Consider the following 17,109-nt stretch of genomic DNA (forward strand, 5'->3'; position numbering starts at 1 on the left):
TGTTTCAGTTTGGTCCTCAGCTTGAGTTGTCTAGGGCCTGTCTTACTTAGAATTTTAGAGCAGAAAGGTTGCCTAATCCTTTTCCCTTTTGTAAATAAGATGTTGAGACTCAGGACTATCATTCCTCCCATATTTATTCCAAGTAGTTCACAACTGCCTCTTCCTCCCAGGAAGGCAGAGGTACGTGTGCAAATAGACAAGAGTAGGACTCTAGGTAGTTTTGGATAAGCCCATTATTAACAATTGCATTCAGCTTCAGCGCTAAAAGGATTTGTTTACAGTGAACAGCAATTTCAAAGTGATTTCCTACATTATTAATTAGATCAGCCTGTGCAATCAGCTTATTTGCCAGAGACTTCTGAGGACAGAACAGGTCAATGTTTAACTCTAGACCATGAATATTTTTACTTGTCATCTACTTAAGAAAACAGATCTAGAGGTAAAAGTCACATCCAGGGCAGGATGGTTAATGTTGATTGTCAACTTGACAGGATCTAGAATCACCTAGGAGACAAGCCTCCAGGCATGCCTGTGGGGGATTATTTAGATTAGGTTAGTCTCTGGGCGTGCTTATGAGGGGTAATCTTGACTGGGTTAAGTACAGTGAGAAGACCCACCATAAAAGAGAACAGCACTGTTGCCTAGGTTTGGGTCCTAGACTTCTTCAAAAGGAGAAAGCTACGTGAGCACAAGCTGTTAGGGTTCTCTGCTTCTTGACTACAAATACCCCATGACTAGCTGCTTCAAGCTCTTGCTGATTGGACTTCCCTGCCATGCTTATTTTGTCAGTATTTTATCACAGCAATAGGAAAAGTAACTAGACTACATTTTCAGGTTTCTTCAATGTCTTGTTTTTTTAATTGCCTGCATGTATGTAAGTGCATCTGTGTCATGCAGTGCCTGCAGAGGTTAGAAGAAGGCGTCAAATTTCCTTGGAACTGAAGTTACAGATGGTTGTTAGCCCCCAGGTTCTCTATGAGAGAAGCCAGTGCTCTTATTTGCTGAGCCATCTCTCTAGTTCCCTTGTTTCTTTTGGAAATGTTAACTAATTACTTATTAGCTATGTGTACAGTATGTGTACATATGTGCACAGGTATGAGTGTGTCATAGTATGTGTGTGGAGGTCAGAGGACAACTTTCAGGCATTGGTTCTCTCCTTCCACAGTTGGTTTCAGGGGATCAAATTCAGGTTGTTAGACCTGAGTGGCAAGGTACCTTTACCCACTGAGCCATCATCTTAATGGTCCTCTTCTTCCTTTTAAATAATTTTTACTTAAAAAAAATAAAGTTTACTGCATGCAGATTGGAACATTAAGAAATTTTTAATAAAAGGATAGAAAATATTGGTCTGGGGGACTGGAGAGATGGCTCAATAGTTAAGAGTACTGGCTGTTCTTGCAGAGGACCAGGATTCAATTCCTAACACCTACCTGGCAGCTAACAAGTGTCTCTAACTCCAGTTCCACCGGAATCTAATGCCCTCTTCTCACCTCTGTGGGCATTGCACAACACAAGTGCACTTATACACATGCAAGGAATACTCTCATACACATAAAATAAAAATAATAAATAAAAGAAGAAAATATTGATCCAAGTATGGTTATGCATGCCTGTAATCCCAGCACTTGGGAAGCTGAGGCAGCAGAATAATAAATTGTAGGCTAGCCTGGGCTTCATAGAAAGTCCCTGCTTCAAGAAAAACAAAATGTTTATATGTGTATAGATACATATATACATTTATACATATAAATGTAATATAGACAAAAGCTCAAAGGATAGCTTATGTACTTTTGCAAACCAAACAGAACCAGCTTCTGGGTCAAGAAACAGAACATTACTAGTCCCCTTCTTCCTCTTTCTAGTCACCGCCTTTATCCTGAAGGAATCGTTCTCACTTCTCATGTCAATGAATAATTTTTCATATTATGCTACATTGTCAACCTCCTTTGACTCTTCTGATAAAGCTCCCAATAACTCAAACATCTTTGTTAGAAGATTGGAGTGAACAAAGTACAGAGATAGGAAGAAATGAAAAATCACATTTCTCCACACATTGGAGGTGGAAGGAGAGCTTGTTGTTGAGAGAACACAGAGCACAATAATGTATGGGAAACAAGTTCTTTTCCTATAAAATGTTCAGGGACCTTATGAAAAATTTTCAACATTTAAGAACATCAAGAGCCGGGCGTGGTGGCACACGCCTTTAATCCCAGTACTCGGGAGGCAGAGGCAGGCAGATCTCTGTGAGTTCAAGGCCAGCCTGGTCTACATAGTGAGTTTCAGGACAGCTGGAGCTACAGGGAGACCCTGTCTCAAAAAGACCAAAAAAGAATATCAAGAGGGCTTGATATATAGCTCAGTGGTAGAATGCTTCTGTAGCATGCACAGGTTTTGGTACCCAGCACTGGAATAGTAACAAAACAAAAATACCAAGAAATTCTCTCTTAACATTTATGAAGTTGTGTTTGCCTCCACTAAACTTCCTTTCTTTGCTTTTCTTTTGTAGACCTCAAGTCCCATAGAAGAGAACTTTGAAGGAATCCATAGTTCTTTTGCCCAACCTCAAAGCTATGGTAAGCCCCGGGGAAGATTCCTTTGAGAATCTCTTGCCTTCACTTTTTATTGAATTATAGATGTTATAGTTAGAAGGGTCCCTAGAAATAACTTTGTTTAGGCCTATCATTTTGCAGATGAGTAAACCAAAGCTCAATGATTTCCCCTCATTAGAATGAATCATCTGCTCCTCACAAGCCTCATGATAATCACATGCTGTTTTTATAACTCCTTTCATATTTTATAACATATATTAAAATATTTTATTATTTTTAGGTGTATAAGTGTATCGCCTGCATGTGTGTAAGTGCACCTGTGTCGTGCAGTGCCCAGAGGTCTGAAGAAGGCGTCAGATCCCCTGGAATTGGAGCTACAGATGGTTGTTAGCCACCATGTGGGTGCTGGGAATCGAACCTGGGTTCTCTGCAAGAGCAGTCAGTGCTCTTAACTGCTGAGTCATCTTTCCAGTCCCTATAACATATATTTAAGTGGTGCCCTCTTTCTGGATTTTAGGTTCCTTGCTGGCATACAGCATGTACAGGATTACCTTTCTTGAGCAACCTGAGGAATTTATACAAGATACGGAGCTAGTTATTCATACAACAAGAACTAGAACTTAGCTCTTCTTCACTTTAGAAGCAAGAATGTTACCATCGCTTTCCTTTGCTTAGCATCTTTTTTCTTTTTTTAGGATTTGAGACAGGGTCTCACTAGGTAGCCCTGGCTGGCCTGGAACTCACTCTATAGACTGGGCCAGTCTCAAACTCACAGAGATCTGCCTGCCTCTGGCTCCCAGTGCTGGGATTAAAAGTGTACACCAGGATACCTGGAAAAACTTACACTATTAAAATTAATACACAAAGTAAAAACTGGGCGTGATGACAGGTGCTTATAATCCCAATACTTGGGAGGCAGAGGCAGGTGGATCTCTGAGATTGAGGCCAGCCTGGTCTACATAGTGAATTCTAGGCCAGCCAGGGCTACAGGGAGATCCTATCTGAAAAAAAAACCCCAAAAAGCATAAAATAAACTTACTGTACAAAGTAATAGGTATTTTTGGTCTTTTTGAGATAGGTTCTCCCTGTAGCCCCATCTGGCCTGACACTCTCTGTGTAGATCAGCCTGGCCTCAATCTCACAGAGATACACCTGCCTCTGCCTCCTGAGTGCTAGGACTAAAGGTGTGTGCCACCATACTCAGCAGAATAATATATTTTTGTTATGACATTGTCATACATTCACATAGGTACTTTGCTTGTATTCAGTTATTTGTTACCCTCCTTTGTTCCCCCATATTCCTTCTTGATAGTCCCCTTCCCCCAAATAGTCCCTCTTCTATTTTCATCACACACACATACTTTTTTTTAAAAAACAAATCTAGATTCTGAGACTAGAGAGATGGCTCAGTGATTAAGAGCACTGGCTGTTCTTAGAGAAGACCTGGGTTTGAATCCCAGCACCCACATAGCAGCTAACAACTGTCCATAACTCCAGTTCCAGTGGATATTGACATGACAACCTTTTCTGTCCTCCATTGGCACTGCATGATATGGGTATATTTACACACATGAGGCATAGCACTCATATACATAAAATAAAAAAATAAATAAACCCCCAAAATTAAAAATCTAGATTCTGCATATGAAATAAAACATGCAGTATTTGTCTTTCTGCATCTGATTTATTTTGCTTAACATGATAATCTCCAGTTCCATCTATTTTCCTGCATATGACAATTTCATTCTTCTTTATAGCTGAATACAACTCATTGTGTATAGATATCACATTTTAGTTACTCATTAATCTGTTAATAGACATCTAGGTTGATTCCATGCTAGTATCTTAGCAAAATTAGTAGAGCCAACAGTGCAGACTCAACCCTTGGGAGTCTTTGATTCGTTTTTTCTTTTAAGCAGAATTGGGATTTTACTAAAGATATTTTAATATAGACTTAAGCATGAGGGCAGAGACAGAAAGACACACAAGAAAGTAAGACACAGGAGGTCATAGATTTGGGCTTATCTAGGAGAGAATGATCTCTTTTTCTTTTCTTTTTTGCATTTCTTTCTTTCTTTTCCACCTCTGACTCTTGCAGTCTTTCTACCCCCTCTTCTGCAGTGATCCCTGAGCTTTGGGAGGAGAGAGTGTAATAAAGGTATTCCATTTAGGGATGAGTACTCTGCAGTCTCCTATTTTCTGCATGTTGACCAGTTATGCGTTTCTGTGCTAATTGCCATCTGCTGCAAGAAGCTTCTTTGATGGGAGCTGAGAGATGCAGTAATCTATGGTTATAACAATAAGTCATTAGGAGTCAGTTTAATACTATGTCCATTTAGCAGGGTAATAGTCTCGGGTCTGGAAAGATTGCTCAGTGGTTAAGAGCACTGACTACTCTTGCAGAGGACCCGGATTTGATTCCCAGCACCCACATGGTGGCTACAAACCGTCCCTTAACTCCAGTTCCAGGGGAATCTGAAGCCCTCTTCTGACCTCCAAGGCATTGCACAACACGGTATACTCACATACATGCAGGAAATACACTCATACACATTAAAAAAATAGTAGCAAAGTCTCTTCTATGACCTATGACCTATGTAGCTGCAGGTTTTTGGCTCTGATAACAATGTCAGGTGTGGACTCCATTTTGTGAAGGGGATCTTTATTCCCATCAGAAAGTTGTTAGTTACTCCTATAACTCCTATAACTTTTGTGAGTATATCTTGCCAGGCCAGTTGTTATTGTAGCACATAGTGTTCTTAGCTGGGTAAGGTTGATGATACATTCTTCTTCCTGTAGCATGTATAGCACCTTCCGGCACTATGAAAGCTAGGTAGTAGAGATGAAGCTTGGAGGTCAGTACCAGTTTGATTTCTCCATGTTTGTTCTACAACTTACATACATAGTGTCTTCAGCAATAGGGTCTTACCCTCAAGTTCTCCAGAGTAACAAGAGCAGTGGCAATAACAAATATTGTCTGAGGGGCTATGTGATCTCCTTGGTCAACATCTCCAAAAGAGGGAGCTCATTCCTGGCACTGGGTTTTTTATTTGCTAGCCTGTGGTGTTTGGTAGGGTCATTGCCCTGCTACTCCCCATTATAGGGTAATTCCATTTAAACTCTTTATATATGTATGTATTTTAAGAAGCTTCTACAGTCGTAGGTTTCCATATGACTTTCTTTTTTCTTCTTTTTGGTCTTTTGGAGACAGGGTCTCCCTGTAGCTGTAGCCACAACTGGCTTGGAACTCACTCTGTAGACCAGGTTGGCCTTGAAGAGATCCACCAGCCTCTCCCTCCTGAGTGCTGGGATTAAAGGCATACGCCACCATGCCTGGCTTAGATTTATTTTTATTATATAAGGTATGAGTGTTTTGCCTGCATGTGTGTAAGTGCATCACATGCATGTCTGCTGCCCAACGAGACCAGAACAAGATGTGAGGCCCCCTGGCTTTTTCTACCATGGTTATTAGTGTAATTAGCTTCCATATAATTGCTGTGAACTGAACCTAGGTCCTCTGTAAGAGGAGTAAATTCTCTTAACTACTAAGTCATCTCTCCTGCCCCCAGATTATTATTTTCATTTCCTAGAATTTTCCTTGATCTGGAATTAAAAATAATAGCCAGGCATGGTGGTGCATGCCTTTAATCCCAGCACTCAGGAGGCAGAGGCAGGCAGATAGCTGTGAGATTGAGGCCAGTCTGCTGTACATAGCCAGCCTGAGATAATCTACATAGCAAATTACAGGCACGCTGGGGCTACAGGGAGACCCTGTCTCAAAAAGACCAAAAAGAAAAAAGAAAAATCTAGTGGAAGGAAGCTGTGGAGAGATACTACAGTAGCTAAGTGTGCTTACTGCTCTTCCAGAGGACCTGGGTTTGGTTCCTAGCATCTATGTGGCAGCTAACAACCATCCTTAACTACAGTTCTATGGGATCCAATGCCTTCTTCTGCCTCCATGGGCATCAGATATGCACATGGTACACTTATATACACTCATACGCAATAAATAAAAATTAATAAAATTTTAAAAATAATAATCTAACAAATAAAATAAAAAAATAATTCAGTAAAAATGTTTTCTTTATTTCAGTTGAAGAGAAGTTCCAAATAAGAGAAATCTTTGGAAAGAATGCTGAGATTTTGACTGAGCCTCGGTTCCAACCTACGCAATGGTATGGCTGTTACTGTCTTACTCAGTTTCAGTCTCAGAAGTAATGTTCAAATGTGAGAGTGCCATATTTATGCATTGCTTGTCTCCAGTGTATTGCCACTATCATAAAAATTAGTTTTGGGCAGCTTACATTTTTTAAGGACTTGTTGAGCAGAATTTGAGGGGTAGTGAAAAGGAGTCATTATTTATTTTCAGATCCTGATTCTTGACATTCTCTACATATGACCTTGGTCTTAGGTCTCTGCCCCTCTATTGTCCCATCTTTAAAATAGGAATAGTAATTCTTACTAAGAATATTGACATAGGAATTAAAAGTAACAATATAACTTTTGGGTATTTGTTCCCAAGAAATGTCTGGTTTGAGCCTGCATGAGTCTTGTGCATGCTGTCACCATTGTGATAAGTTCAAACAAGCAACTTTCAATCTCTCCTTTTCCCTTCCCCTCTCCCTCTCCCTCCCCTTCTGCCTCCCCCTCTCTGTCTCCCTCCCCGTCTCTTTCTCTTTAGAGACAGAGTCTCATGTAGTCCAGACTGGTCTCAAACTTAGTATATTGCTGAGGAGGACCTTAAATTTCTAGTCTTCCTGCCCCTATCTCCCAAGTGCAGACGTGCAGGGATTATAGGCATGTACCACTGAAGAGTGTGTGTGTGTGTGTGTGTGTGTGTGTGTGTGTGTGTTTGGTATGTAGCCCTGGCTGGCCTGGTATTCTCAATGTAGCCCGGTCTAGCCTCAAACTCACAGCAATATTCCCACCTCAGTCTCCCAAGTGTGCTATCATGCCTGGCTTCAAAATAAAATTATAATTTAAAAAACAAGTAGGCTGGAGAGATGACTCAGTGGTTAAGAACATTGGTTGTTCTCGCAGAAGACGTGGGTTCGAATCCCAGTACCCACATTGCAGCTAACAACTGTCCATAACTCCAGTCCCAGGGGATCTGACAGCCTCTTCTGACCTCTGTGGGCACTGAATGACACAGGTGCACTTACCTACATGCAGGCAATACACGCATACACATAAAAAAAAAGTTGGTGACACTCATAGGGGAGCAGTGTAAACCTTTAAGCCAGGCGTGGTGGTGCACGCCTGTAGTCCCAGCACTCGAGAGGCAGAGGCAGGCAGATCTCTGTGAGTTCAAGGCCAGCCTGGTCTATATAGTGAGTTCTAGGACAGCTGGGGCTACAGGGAGACCCTGCTTCAAAAAGACAAAAAAACAAACAAACAAACAAACAAACAAATACTAGTTTATAACATTCAATTTATTTTTCCCTCTTTGGGCTTCCATTTCCTTAATTATAATAGCTATAACTAGAAAATAGTATTCCTAACTATCTAGCATATTGTCTTTTTTTCCCCTTTGGTCTTTTTGAGACAGGGTCTCCCTGTAGCCCCAGCTGTACTGGAACTACGCCCAGGTCATTATATTGTTTTTTAATTTACTCCACACTCCTTTGAGATGTGTATACTTATCTCCATTTTGCCAAGAAGAAAAACAAAGGTCAAATAATATAAGTATTTTTTCTAGGGTCATACAGCTAGCTATTAAAGATAGACTGTAGTACAAAGAAAAACACATTGCTCACCTCCCCACATTTAGTAGTTTAAAAACAACAAAAATTGAGCTGGACGTGGTATCACATGCCTTTAATCCCAACACTCATGAGGCAGAGGCAAGTGGATCTCTGTGAGTTCAAGGCCAGCCTGATCTACATAGTGAGTTACAGACCAGCTGGGACTATAGGGAGGTCCTATTTCTAAAAAAGTTTGTTTTTTCTTTCTCCTTTTTCTTTCTGAGTCGAGGTATCACACTATAGCCCACCAATCAGCTCAGGCTGGCCTGAAACTCAGCAGTTCTGCTTCAGTTCTCCAAATGCTGGGATTACAGGCACCAAAAAGTTTGTTTGTGCCTCATGTCCATGGCTTGTGGGTTGGCTTAGGGCTCTTCTGTAATGTATTACTTTCTAAAAGGGATGTGGCTTAAGGAAGGCTCCGCCTCTGTTTTTCTTTATTGCTGAGGCAAGAAAAATGGGACCTATTGAATTGTGCATTGGATTTTAAAGTTTCTGCCTAGAAGTGACTCATCATTTTTTACTCATAGTTCACTGTTAAAAGAAGTCATGTGATCATTTATGTAAAAAAATGTTATTTTGTGATGTGCTTAGAAGAAGAAACAAATATTTGGGAGAAAGGTATTAATAAAGTCACAAGTCAACCTAAAATCCACATCCTTCTATGTCGTTGATCTCACCAGATTGCTACAAGGATTAAAAATATAAAGACAGGGCTGGGTGTAATGGCACACTTCTTTACTCCCAGTCGGGGAGGTAGAAGCAGGCAGATCTCAATGCGTTGGAGGCTACCTGGTCTAGTAGATGAGTTCCAGGCCAGCCAGGGCTACCTAGTGAGAAATCATCTGAAAAAAAAAAAGTAAAGAAAGGGAAAGATTTAGTGTGGGATCTACTTATTGTTATATGTTCCATTAATACTGAAAATGAATCCTAAGTTTTGGTTAAAGTAGAAATAAGTCAAGTTTGTTGTCAGTATCCTTTTTGAAATTTTTAGTTCAAGTCTCTTTCAGCCTTTCTTGTTACTCTACACTAAGAAGCTGTCAGTTGCTGAAGCCTCATGGCTGTATTGTTTGCTCCAAGGTCTACCTCCCAGCAAAGTTCCTAAGCTCTAATGGCTTTCTAAGGAGCTTGCTCCCAATCATATAGAGTTACTGGCTGATTTCAGAGCTGGCTTCCCCTTTGACAGTATTTAATCTATGGAGAGGAATTGAGGTCTAGACATGTCAAAGAACTTGTGGCTAGATAGCACCAGAGCGAGACCCAGAACCCAAACTTTGTACTTCTAAACTTAGTGCTCTTTCCATTGCTAGTAACCTGGCTCCTTTTACCAATTTAATACACATCACTGACAGTGAGGATTCATTCATTTTATTCTTTCTTTCACAGTATTGAAGATGAACAAGAACAGACATTAAAGGAGGCACCAAAGGAACTGAAAGAGAAAGACATGTATGACAACCAAAGGGTAGCCCAAGGATATTTGTATAAGTCATGTTGGGTTTTTTGTTTTGTTTTTTTGAGACAGGGTCTCACTATATTGCCCTGGCTGGCCTGGAATTTGCTATCTAGACCAGGCTGGCCTCAAACTCAAAAAGAGCCGCCTGCTCTACCAGCTAGTGCTGAGATTACAGGTGTGCATCACCACACCGGGCTCATTCTTAGCATTTTTATGTGTAGAATTAATGTGACTGTTTCTGCTTTTACCAAAAATATGCCATTAAATTGATATGATTATTATTAGTAATAGCTTATGATGATCAGTTTACTACTTAAGAGGGATTAAATCTGTTTTCTACACAAATATTCTTTCAAATATGGAAATAATTTTTTTAGCTGCCAAAATAATTTTCAAGTTATATTTTTGTAGTTTCATTATTGTCTTGTGGTACCATGGATAGAACCTCGGGTCTTTCACATGCTAGGCAGGTCCTCTGCTACTAAGCTATATTCCTAGCTCAGTATCTCTTTTTGTTTGCTTGCTTCTTTCTTGTTTGGGGGTGAGTAAATTTATGGGCATATTCTACTGTGCCCTGGCTGTTTGTTATTTGTTTTGTTTGTTTGTTTGTTTTGGTCTTTTTTGAGACAGGGTCTCCCTGTAGCCTCAGCTTTCCTGGAACTCACTATGTAGACCAAGCTGGCCTTGAACTCACAGAGATCTACCTGCCTCTGCCTCCTGAGTGCTGGGATTAAAGGTGTGCACCACCATGCCTGGCTTGGGTCTCACTTTCTAGCACAGGCTGTCCTTGGACTCACTATGTAGCCCAGGCTAGCCTCGAACTTGTGATTATCCTCCTACCTTAGCCTCCAAGTTCTAGGATTATAAACATGAGCAAACTACCATTCCCAGCATCTCTATTTACTTATTTATTTGTTTATTTGTTTATTTATTTATTTATTTATATTTTATATATATGAGTGTTTTGCATGCATGTTTGTAAGTGCACCCATGTCGTGTAATTCCCATGCAGTTAAAGATGGTTGTTAGCCACCATGTGGATGCTGGGAACCAAACCTGGGTCCTCTGGAAGAGCAGTCAGTTCTTTTAACTGCTGAGCCATCCCTGTAACCCCTCATCTCTTTTTAAAAATTAATTAATTAGCCAGGTGTGGTGGCGCACGCCTTTAATCCCAGCACTTGGGAGGCAGAGGCAGGTGGATCTCTGTGAGTTCAAGGCCATCCTGGTCTACATAGTGAGTTCCAAGACAGCTGGAGCTACAGGGAGACCCTGTCTCAAAAAGACCAGGAAAAATTTAATTAATTAATTTTAGTTATGTGTGTGTTTGCCTGAATGAATTTATGTGTACCACATGCATGCAGGAACCCAAGGAGGCCAGAAGAGGGCATTGGATTCCCTGGAACTGGAATTAAGGTGATTTGTGACACACCATGTGGGTGATGGGAACTGAACCTAGATCCTCTGAAAGAGCTTAGTAAGCACTCCTAACCTCCGAGCCATTCTCCAGCATATCTCTTCCTGAGATATTTCTTTTTAAAATATTTATTTTTATTTTATATATATGAGTGTTTTGCTTGCATGTATTTAAGTGCACCATGTACATACAGTACATCAAATTCCAGAGGGTTATCAAGTGCTTTGTAGGAGATAGGAACTGAATCCCAGTTCTCTGGAAGAGAAGTAAGTTCTCTTAACCACTGAGCCATATCTCCAGTCCCTTAAGATATTTCTTAACATTTTTTCAAGATATTCTTTAAATCTGACCTATTGCTGAATAATGATTCTGTTAAGAATATACTCTGTCTGTCAGAGCAGGACATGGTTATGCATACCTGTAATCCAAATGTTCTGGAGGCTAAAGCAGTTGGATCATGAGGTCAAGGACAGCCGCCTTACCTAGTGAGTTCAAACCCAGCCTGGTGTGTGTGTGTGTGTGTGTGTGTGTGTGTGTGTGTGTGTGTGAGAGAGAGAGAGAGAGAGACAGAGACAGAGACAGAGACAGAGAGACAGCACCAATGCAATCAAAGAAGTTTCAATAAGGAATTTATTGTTCCATTTTTCTAAACATTTTATAGTTACTGTGGGTTTTTTGTTTGTTTGTATTTGTTGTTTTTTGAGATAGGGTCTTACTATGTAAGCCTGGGCTAGCTTTGAACTCACTATGTAGCTTAGGATGACCTTGACCTCATGGCATAGCTTCCTAAATTTTGGGATAATAAGCTTGCACCTCTGTGCCCAGCAAACTGTATGTTCTTAATTCTTTAGATCACTGACAGACATCCAAGACCTGTCCAGTATCTCCTATGAACAAGATGGCTATTTTAAGGAAACCTCATGCAAAACACCCAAATTAAACCATGCACCTACTAGTGTCAGTACTCCACTCAGCCCAGGTAATCATGCACAAGGAGAAAATGGTTTAGAAGTGGAATTCACAACCCCTGCCTATTTTCCCTGGGAAGTCAGGTTGGGAATCAGACCTTGTGGCTGTTTTCTCCTAGAGCAAAGTTGTTTTAGGGCAAAGCTGAAAGGAATAATTACATAGGCTGCTAGGTAGAGATGATGTAACAGTATGACAGATCCTCCATGCTGAAGATTACCTGTTGCAAATGGAAGCAAGTTGAGTATTAGCACTGAGCCACCCCTTCCTCAGAAAATGACTCATAGCTAAACCTACATATCTCCCTTTGTTTTGTTTTTTAGGTACTGGAGATTAAATCTAGGAATTTATAAAAGTAGACAAGCATTCTACCACTGAAATATATCCCTAGCACTACCCGGGCTTTTGTCTCATGATTTCCTATAAATTTTAAGAATGCCATAGGCACAGTGGAGAAAAATAAAGAATTCTTGTTTTCTTTCTCTCCCTGGCTTAGCAAAACTGTAATAAACCCAATTTCCTTTAACCAACTTGTGTTTTCTAATTTTCTTTTAGGATGCATGGAAATTGAGGCAGTAGCTTATCAACCTGAATTTTAATTCAAAGGGTAGTGATGATGGCTTACTTCCTGCTTGGAAGTTTGTGTTAGAATTCAGTGATGTAAACATTCCCATGCAGAGTCTACTCTATACTTTAAGCACTGCTGACTTTACAGCAGAAATACAGAACTTTCTACAAATTGAAACTTAAAAATAGCACCTTGTGCTCAAACATATAGTTCTTTTTTAAAATTTGTATTTTATGTGTATGAGAGTTTTGCCTATGTGTAAGTATATCACATGCACCTAATGCCCACAGAGACCAGGAGAGGGCATCAGATGCCTTGGAACTGTAGTTACAGACAGTTGTTAGCTGCCATGTGGGTGCTGGGAACTGAATCCTGGTCCTCTGCAAGAATGGCAAGTGCTCTTAACTGCTGCACCATTTCTTCAGCCCCCAAACATATAGTTCTTGATGTCTACTGCCATATGTAACCAGCATTAAATATTTTCTCTTTAGTGTCCTTATTTATAATATAATTGTGGTTTAATTTCCATTTATTTCATTTTGATGACCAGGTTTAGATTATTTTTAGTGTCTTAAGAACCTTAGAATGTAGAGTTTTTAAAAAATATTTTATTATTTTATGTGTATGAGTGTATTACCTGTATGTATGTAAGAGCACCCATGTCATCCTATGTCCATGGAGGTCAGAAGAGGGTGTTGGATCCCCTTGAACTGGAGTTATGAACAGTTGTTAGCTGCCATGTGGGTGCTAGGAACCAAACCCAGGTTCTCTGCCAGAGCAGCAAGTGCTCTCAACTGCTGAGCCATCTCTCCATCCCAGAATGTAGAGGTTTTTTTTAGACCTGAGGAGCTATTTCACATTATAGTTGTTTCAGTTATTAACAATTTGGAAAAATCCCTGGTATAGTTACAGCTCTGTGGTTATTTTGTTTATAATATAAAGAATTCAATTACTCTCTTTTCTCTAAGAGTCAATTTCTTCAACTGCTAGTCACTATGAAGACTGCCTTGAAAATAGCACATTCCAAGTTAAAACAGGATCTACTCTTTGTTGGAATAGTCAAGAATCTATGAGAACTTTGTCTGTTAAATTTACAACTGTCCGAGAGAGAGCTAAGAGCCTAGAGTCTCTCCTTGCTTCTTCTAGAACTCTACCTGCAAGACAGATTGATCCTGTAAGTTTCATGGTTTTGTGTTATACTTTCATGGGGTCAGTCTGAGGGCCTCAGTGACACAAAGGGTTAAGATTTCTCCATATCCATTGAGAAGCAAGAATAATGCTGGATTCCTGCTAGGCTCCCCTGGGTCTCTTCTGAGTCTGTGTTGTAGGAGGCTTAAGTTTTGCTTCTTCTTTGAAATCTCCCCTGCTTACTTCTCTGAGTTTAAAAAAATATTTTAGAGCTAGGCATGGTGGCACACACCTTTAATCCAAGCACTCAGGAGAAAGCCTGGTCTACATAGTAAGTTCCAGGCCATCTAGGGCTACAGGGAGACCCTGTCTCGAAAGACCAAAAAATTTTTTTTAATTATTTTTATTTATTTTATGTGTATAAATGTTTTGCTTGTGTGTATATAAGTGTACCATGTTCATGCAATTCTTGCACAGGCCAGAAGAGGATGTTGGATCCCCTAGAACTGGAGTTATGGATGGTTGCTAGCTGATATGTGAGTGCTGGGAATTGAACCCCAGTCCTCTGGAAGAACAGCAAGTGTTCTTAACTCCTGAGCCATCTCTCCAGCTTTCTGCCCCCACCCCCCTTTTTTCATTTTTGAGACAGAGTCTCACTGTGTAGCTTTGACTGGTCTGGAACTCACTATGGAGACCAGTCTGGCCTCAATCTCACAGAAATCTGTCTGCTTCTGCCTCTCAAGTGCTAGGATTAAAGGCATATGGCACTACATCTGGCCTTCCCTGACTTTTGACTGATCTCCCTGAACTCCCTGATTAATTCCTGAGCTAACAGCCAGCAGGAAGAACATTTCATTTTATATCACCTTATTCCCTTCATTGAGCTCTTCTTTGTCTTTTTAAAAAATATTTTAATTTTATATGTATGAGTATATTGCCTGCATGTATGTGAGTGCACCCATGTTGTGCAGTGCCCACGGAGGTCAGAGGAGGGCGTTGGATCCCCTGGAGCTGGAGTTATGGAAAGTTGTTAGTCACCATGTGGGTGCTGGGAACCAAATCCAGGTCCTCTGCAAGAGCATCCAGTGCTCTTAACTGCTGAGCCATCTCTCCAGCCTTCTTTTGTCTTTTTCCCCCTCATATTTCACATGTTTAATCTTTTAAAGAAAACCATAAATTCCTTACTTACTTAATTCAGCTCATTAACAAACTTTTGGCTTGGGCTGGAGAGATGGCTCAGCAGTAAAGAGTACTGCTCTTCCAGAGGACCAGAATTCGATTCCTAACAGCCATATCAGGCAGCTCATAACCACCTGTAACTTCAACTCCAGGGGATACACAACACCTCTGGTCTCTGGTCTCTGTGGGTATCCACACTTAAGAATACAGATAGACAGAGAGACACACAATAAAAAATAAAATAAATCTTAAAAAAACTTTTAGCTGACTCTATGGGCAGACTGATAGATAATATTATCTTTAGCAGTCAATGGAAAGTTGATTGTAAATATCTTTTGTTATTTGATTCATAAAAGTTTCACTCAGAAATAAGGAAATAACAAGGAATTTTATGCTTTGACTCAATAAACTTAATTGGGCAGATTCTAAGTGCCAGACACCATGTCAGGCTCCCTCCACCCTTTATTCAAGCCTGACTAAGACGCAGGCCCTGCCTCAAAGTTGCTTACTACTTAATGAGGAAGACAGGCCTGGTATAACACAAAGTAAAGCACCAAGTGCTGAGCAGATAGGGCTCAGGAGCCTTCCCAGAGGTAGTGACTTGAGTTTGTGACTTACTCTGCAAAAAAATGGAAATGATTGAGCTGTATGTATGTGCCTTTTTAGTCAATATACATACTGATTACATGTTTATGTCTTATTTTCATAGAAAAAAATGTCTGCATGTGCTTTGGCTGCTGCTTCTAACATTTCTATAGCATCTGTGACATCAACCCATGCCACCCAGAGAAAAAGCCTGCCCAGAGGTACCATGAATTTAATATCAAAGATTTATTTATTTATTTATTTATTTATTTATTTATTTAATTTTTGAAACAGGGTTTCCCTGTAGCCCCAGCTGTTCTGGAACTCACTGTGTAGACCAGGCTGGCCTTGAACTCACAGTAGATCCACCTGCCTCTGCCTCCCAAGGGCTGGGACTACAGGCATGTGCTACCATGCCTGGCTATTATCAAAGAAATTAATAAGAGTAAGACAATTTAAGGAGGCTTACGTTGATGTTCATTAATCTTTGATACTACACTTGGCTCAAACAAAAAGTGTCATTTTTCTCTGATTATAAAAGTAAAAACATTATAGAAAACTTGAGGAATAAAGGAAAGCTTAAAAATCAAAATGATTATTTAACCTTACCATAATTTGCCATGTTTCACAATTTTGTTGCATTATCTTGTTTCATAGTTTTGGAAATATAGAACACATTTTAGTGGTATAACCATGCCATGATGTATCACTTATAGTCTCCTTGTTCCCCTTGATAGCATCTTTATCTGTGAATTCCACATCCGTGAATTTAACTAGTGCCAGATAAAAATATTTGAAACAGATTATATCTGTACTGAACATGTATAACTGCTTTTTCTTATCCTTTAAAACAATGTAACAGTGATTTACATAAAATGTACATTGTATTAGCTATTACAAGCAATCATATACTATGTCATTTTAATTATATTAGGAAATTGAGCATCTATGGATTTTGATATTTGCCAGAGTAAGAAGTTCTAGAAATATATATCTATATATACATGTACATATATATAGATATCAAGAGTTAAAATATAAAATAAAGTTATACTTTGAGGATTTCCTCTTGTCATTAAATATACTCATAAATATGTAATAGCTACATGATAATCTAGTCTATATACGTTGCTTAACCATTCTCTTATTTGAAGATTATATTATTTTCTAGTTTTTACCTTTTGTATTTGAAACTCTGATCCTTTCTTTAGTATAGATTCTTAGAAGACAGTTTCCAAATCACACTAGCTGAGGGTGCTACTAACTTTTGGGACACATTGCTTTTCTTTTTTTTTTTTGAATCTTTTTGAGGCAGGGTCTCCCTGTAGCTGCAGCTGGCCTGCATTCTCTATGGAGACCAGGCTGGCCTCCAACTCACAGAGATCCACCTGCCTCTGCCTTCTGAGTGCTGGGATTAAAGGTGTGTGCCACTATGCCTGGCTCCACATTGCTTTTTTTAAAAAAATATTTTATTATTTTGTATGTGTATGAGTGCCTGCATGTATGTAAGGGCACCCATGTCA

At 39.8% G+C, this 17,109-nt stretch overlaps 1 protein-coding gene across 1 annotated transcript in view; it reads left to right on the forward strand.

The window, feature by feature from the left end:
* The window catches only part of Tex14 (testis expressed 14, intercellular bridge forming factor), a 128,572-nt gene that overhangs the window by 81,900 nt on the left and 29,563 nt on the right, over positions 1 to 17,109 (forward strand). Inside the window, exons 18-23 of the mRNA XM_029568096.1 lie at positions 2,507 to 2,573; positions 6,643 to 6,724; positions 9,677 to 9,739; positions 12,012 to 12,139; positions 13,663 to 13,868; positions 15,711 to 15,807. Of these exons, the coding sequence (XP_029423956.1) occupies positions 2,507 to 2,573; positions 6,643 to 6,724; positions 9,677 to 9,739; positions 12,012 to 12,139; positions 13,663 to 13,868; positions 15,711 to 15,807 (643 nt within the window). The remainder of the gene's footprint in view (positions 1 to 2,506; positions 2,574 to 6,642; positions 6,725 to 9,676; positions 9,740 to 12,011; positions 12,140 to 13,662; positions 13,869 to 15,710; positions 15,808 to 17,109) is intronic.

This window comes from Nannospalax galili, unplaced genomic scaffold (assembly GCF_000622305.1).
Source record: "Nannospalax galili isolate Female #2095 unplaced genomic scaffold, S.galili_v1.0 scaffold879, whole genome shotgun sequence".
Classification (NCBI taxonomy): Eukaryota; Metazoa; Chordata; class Mammalia; order Rodentia; family Spalacidae; genus Nannospalax; species Nannospalax galili.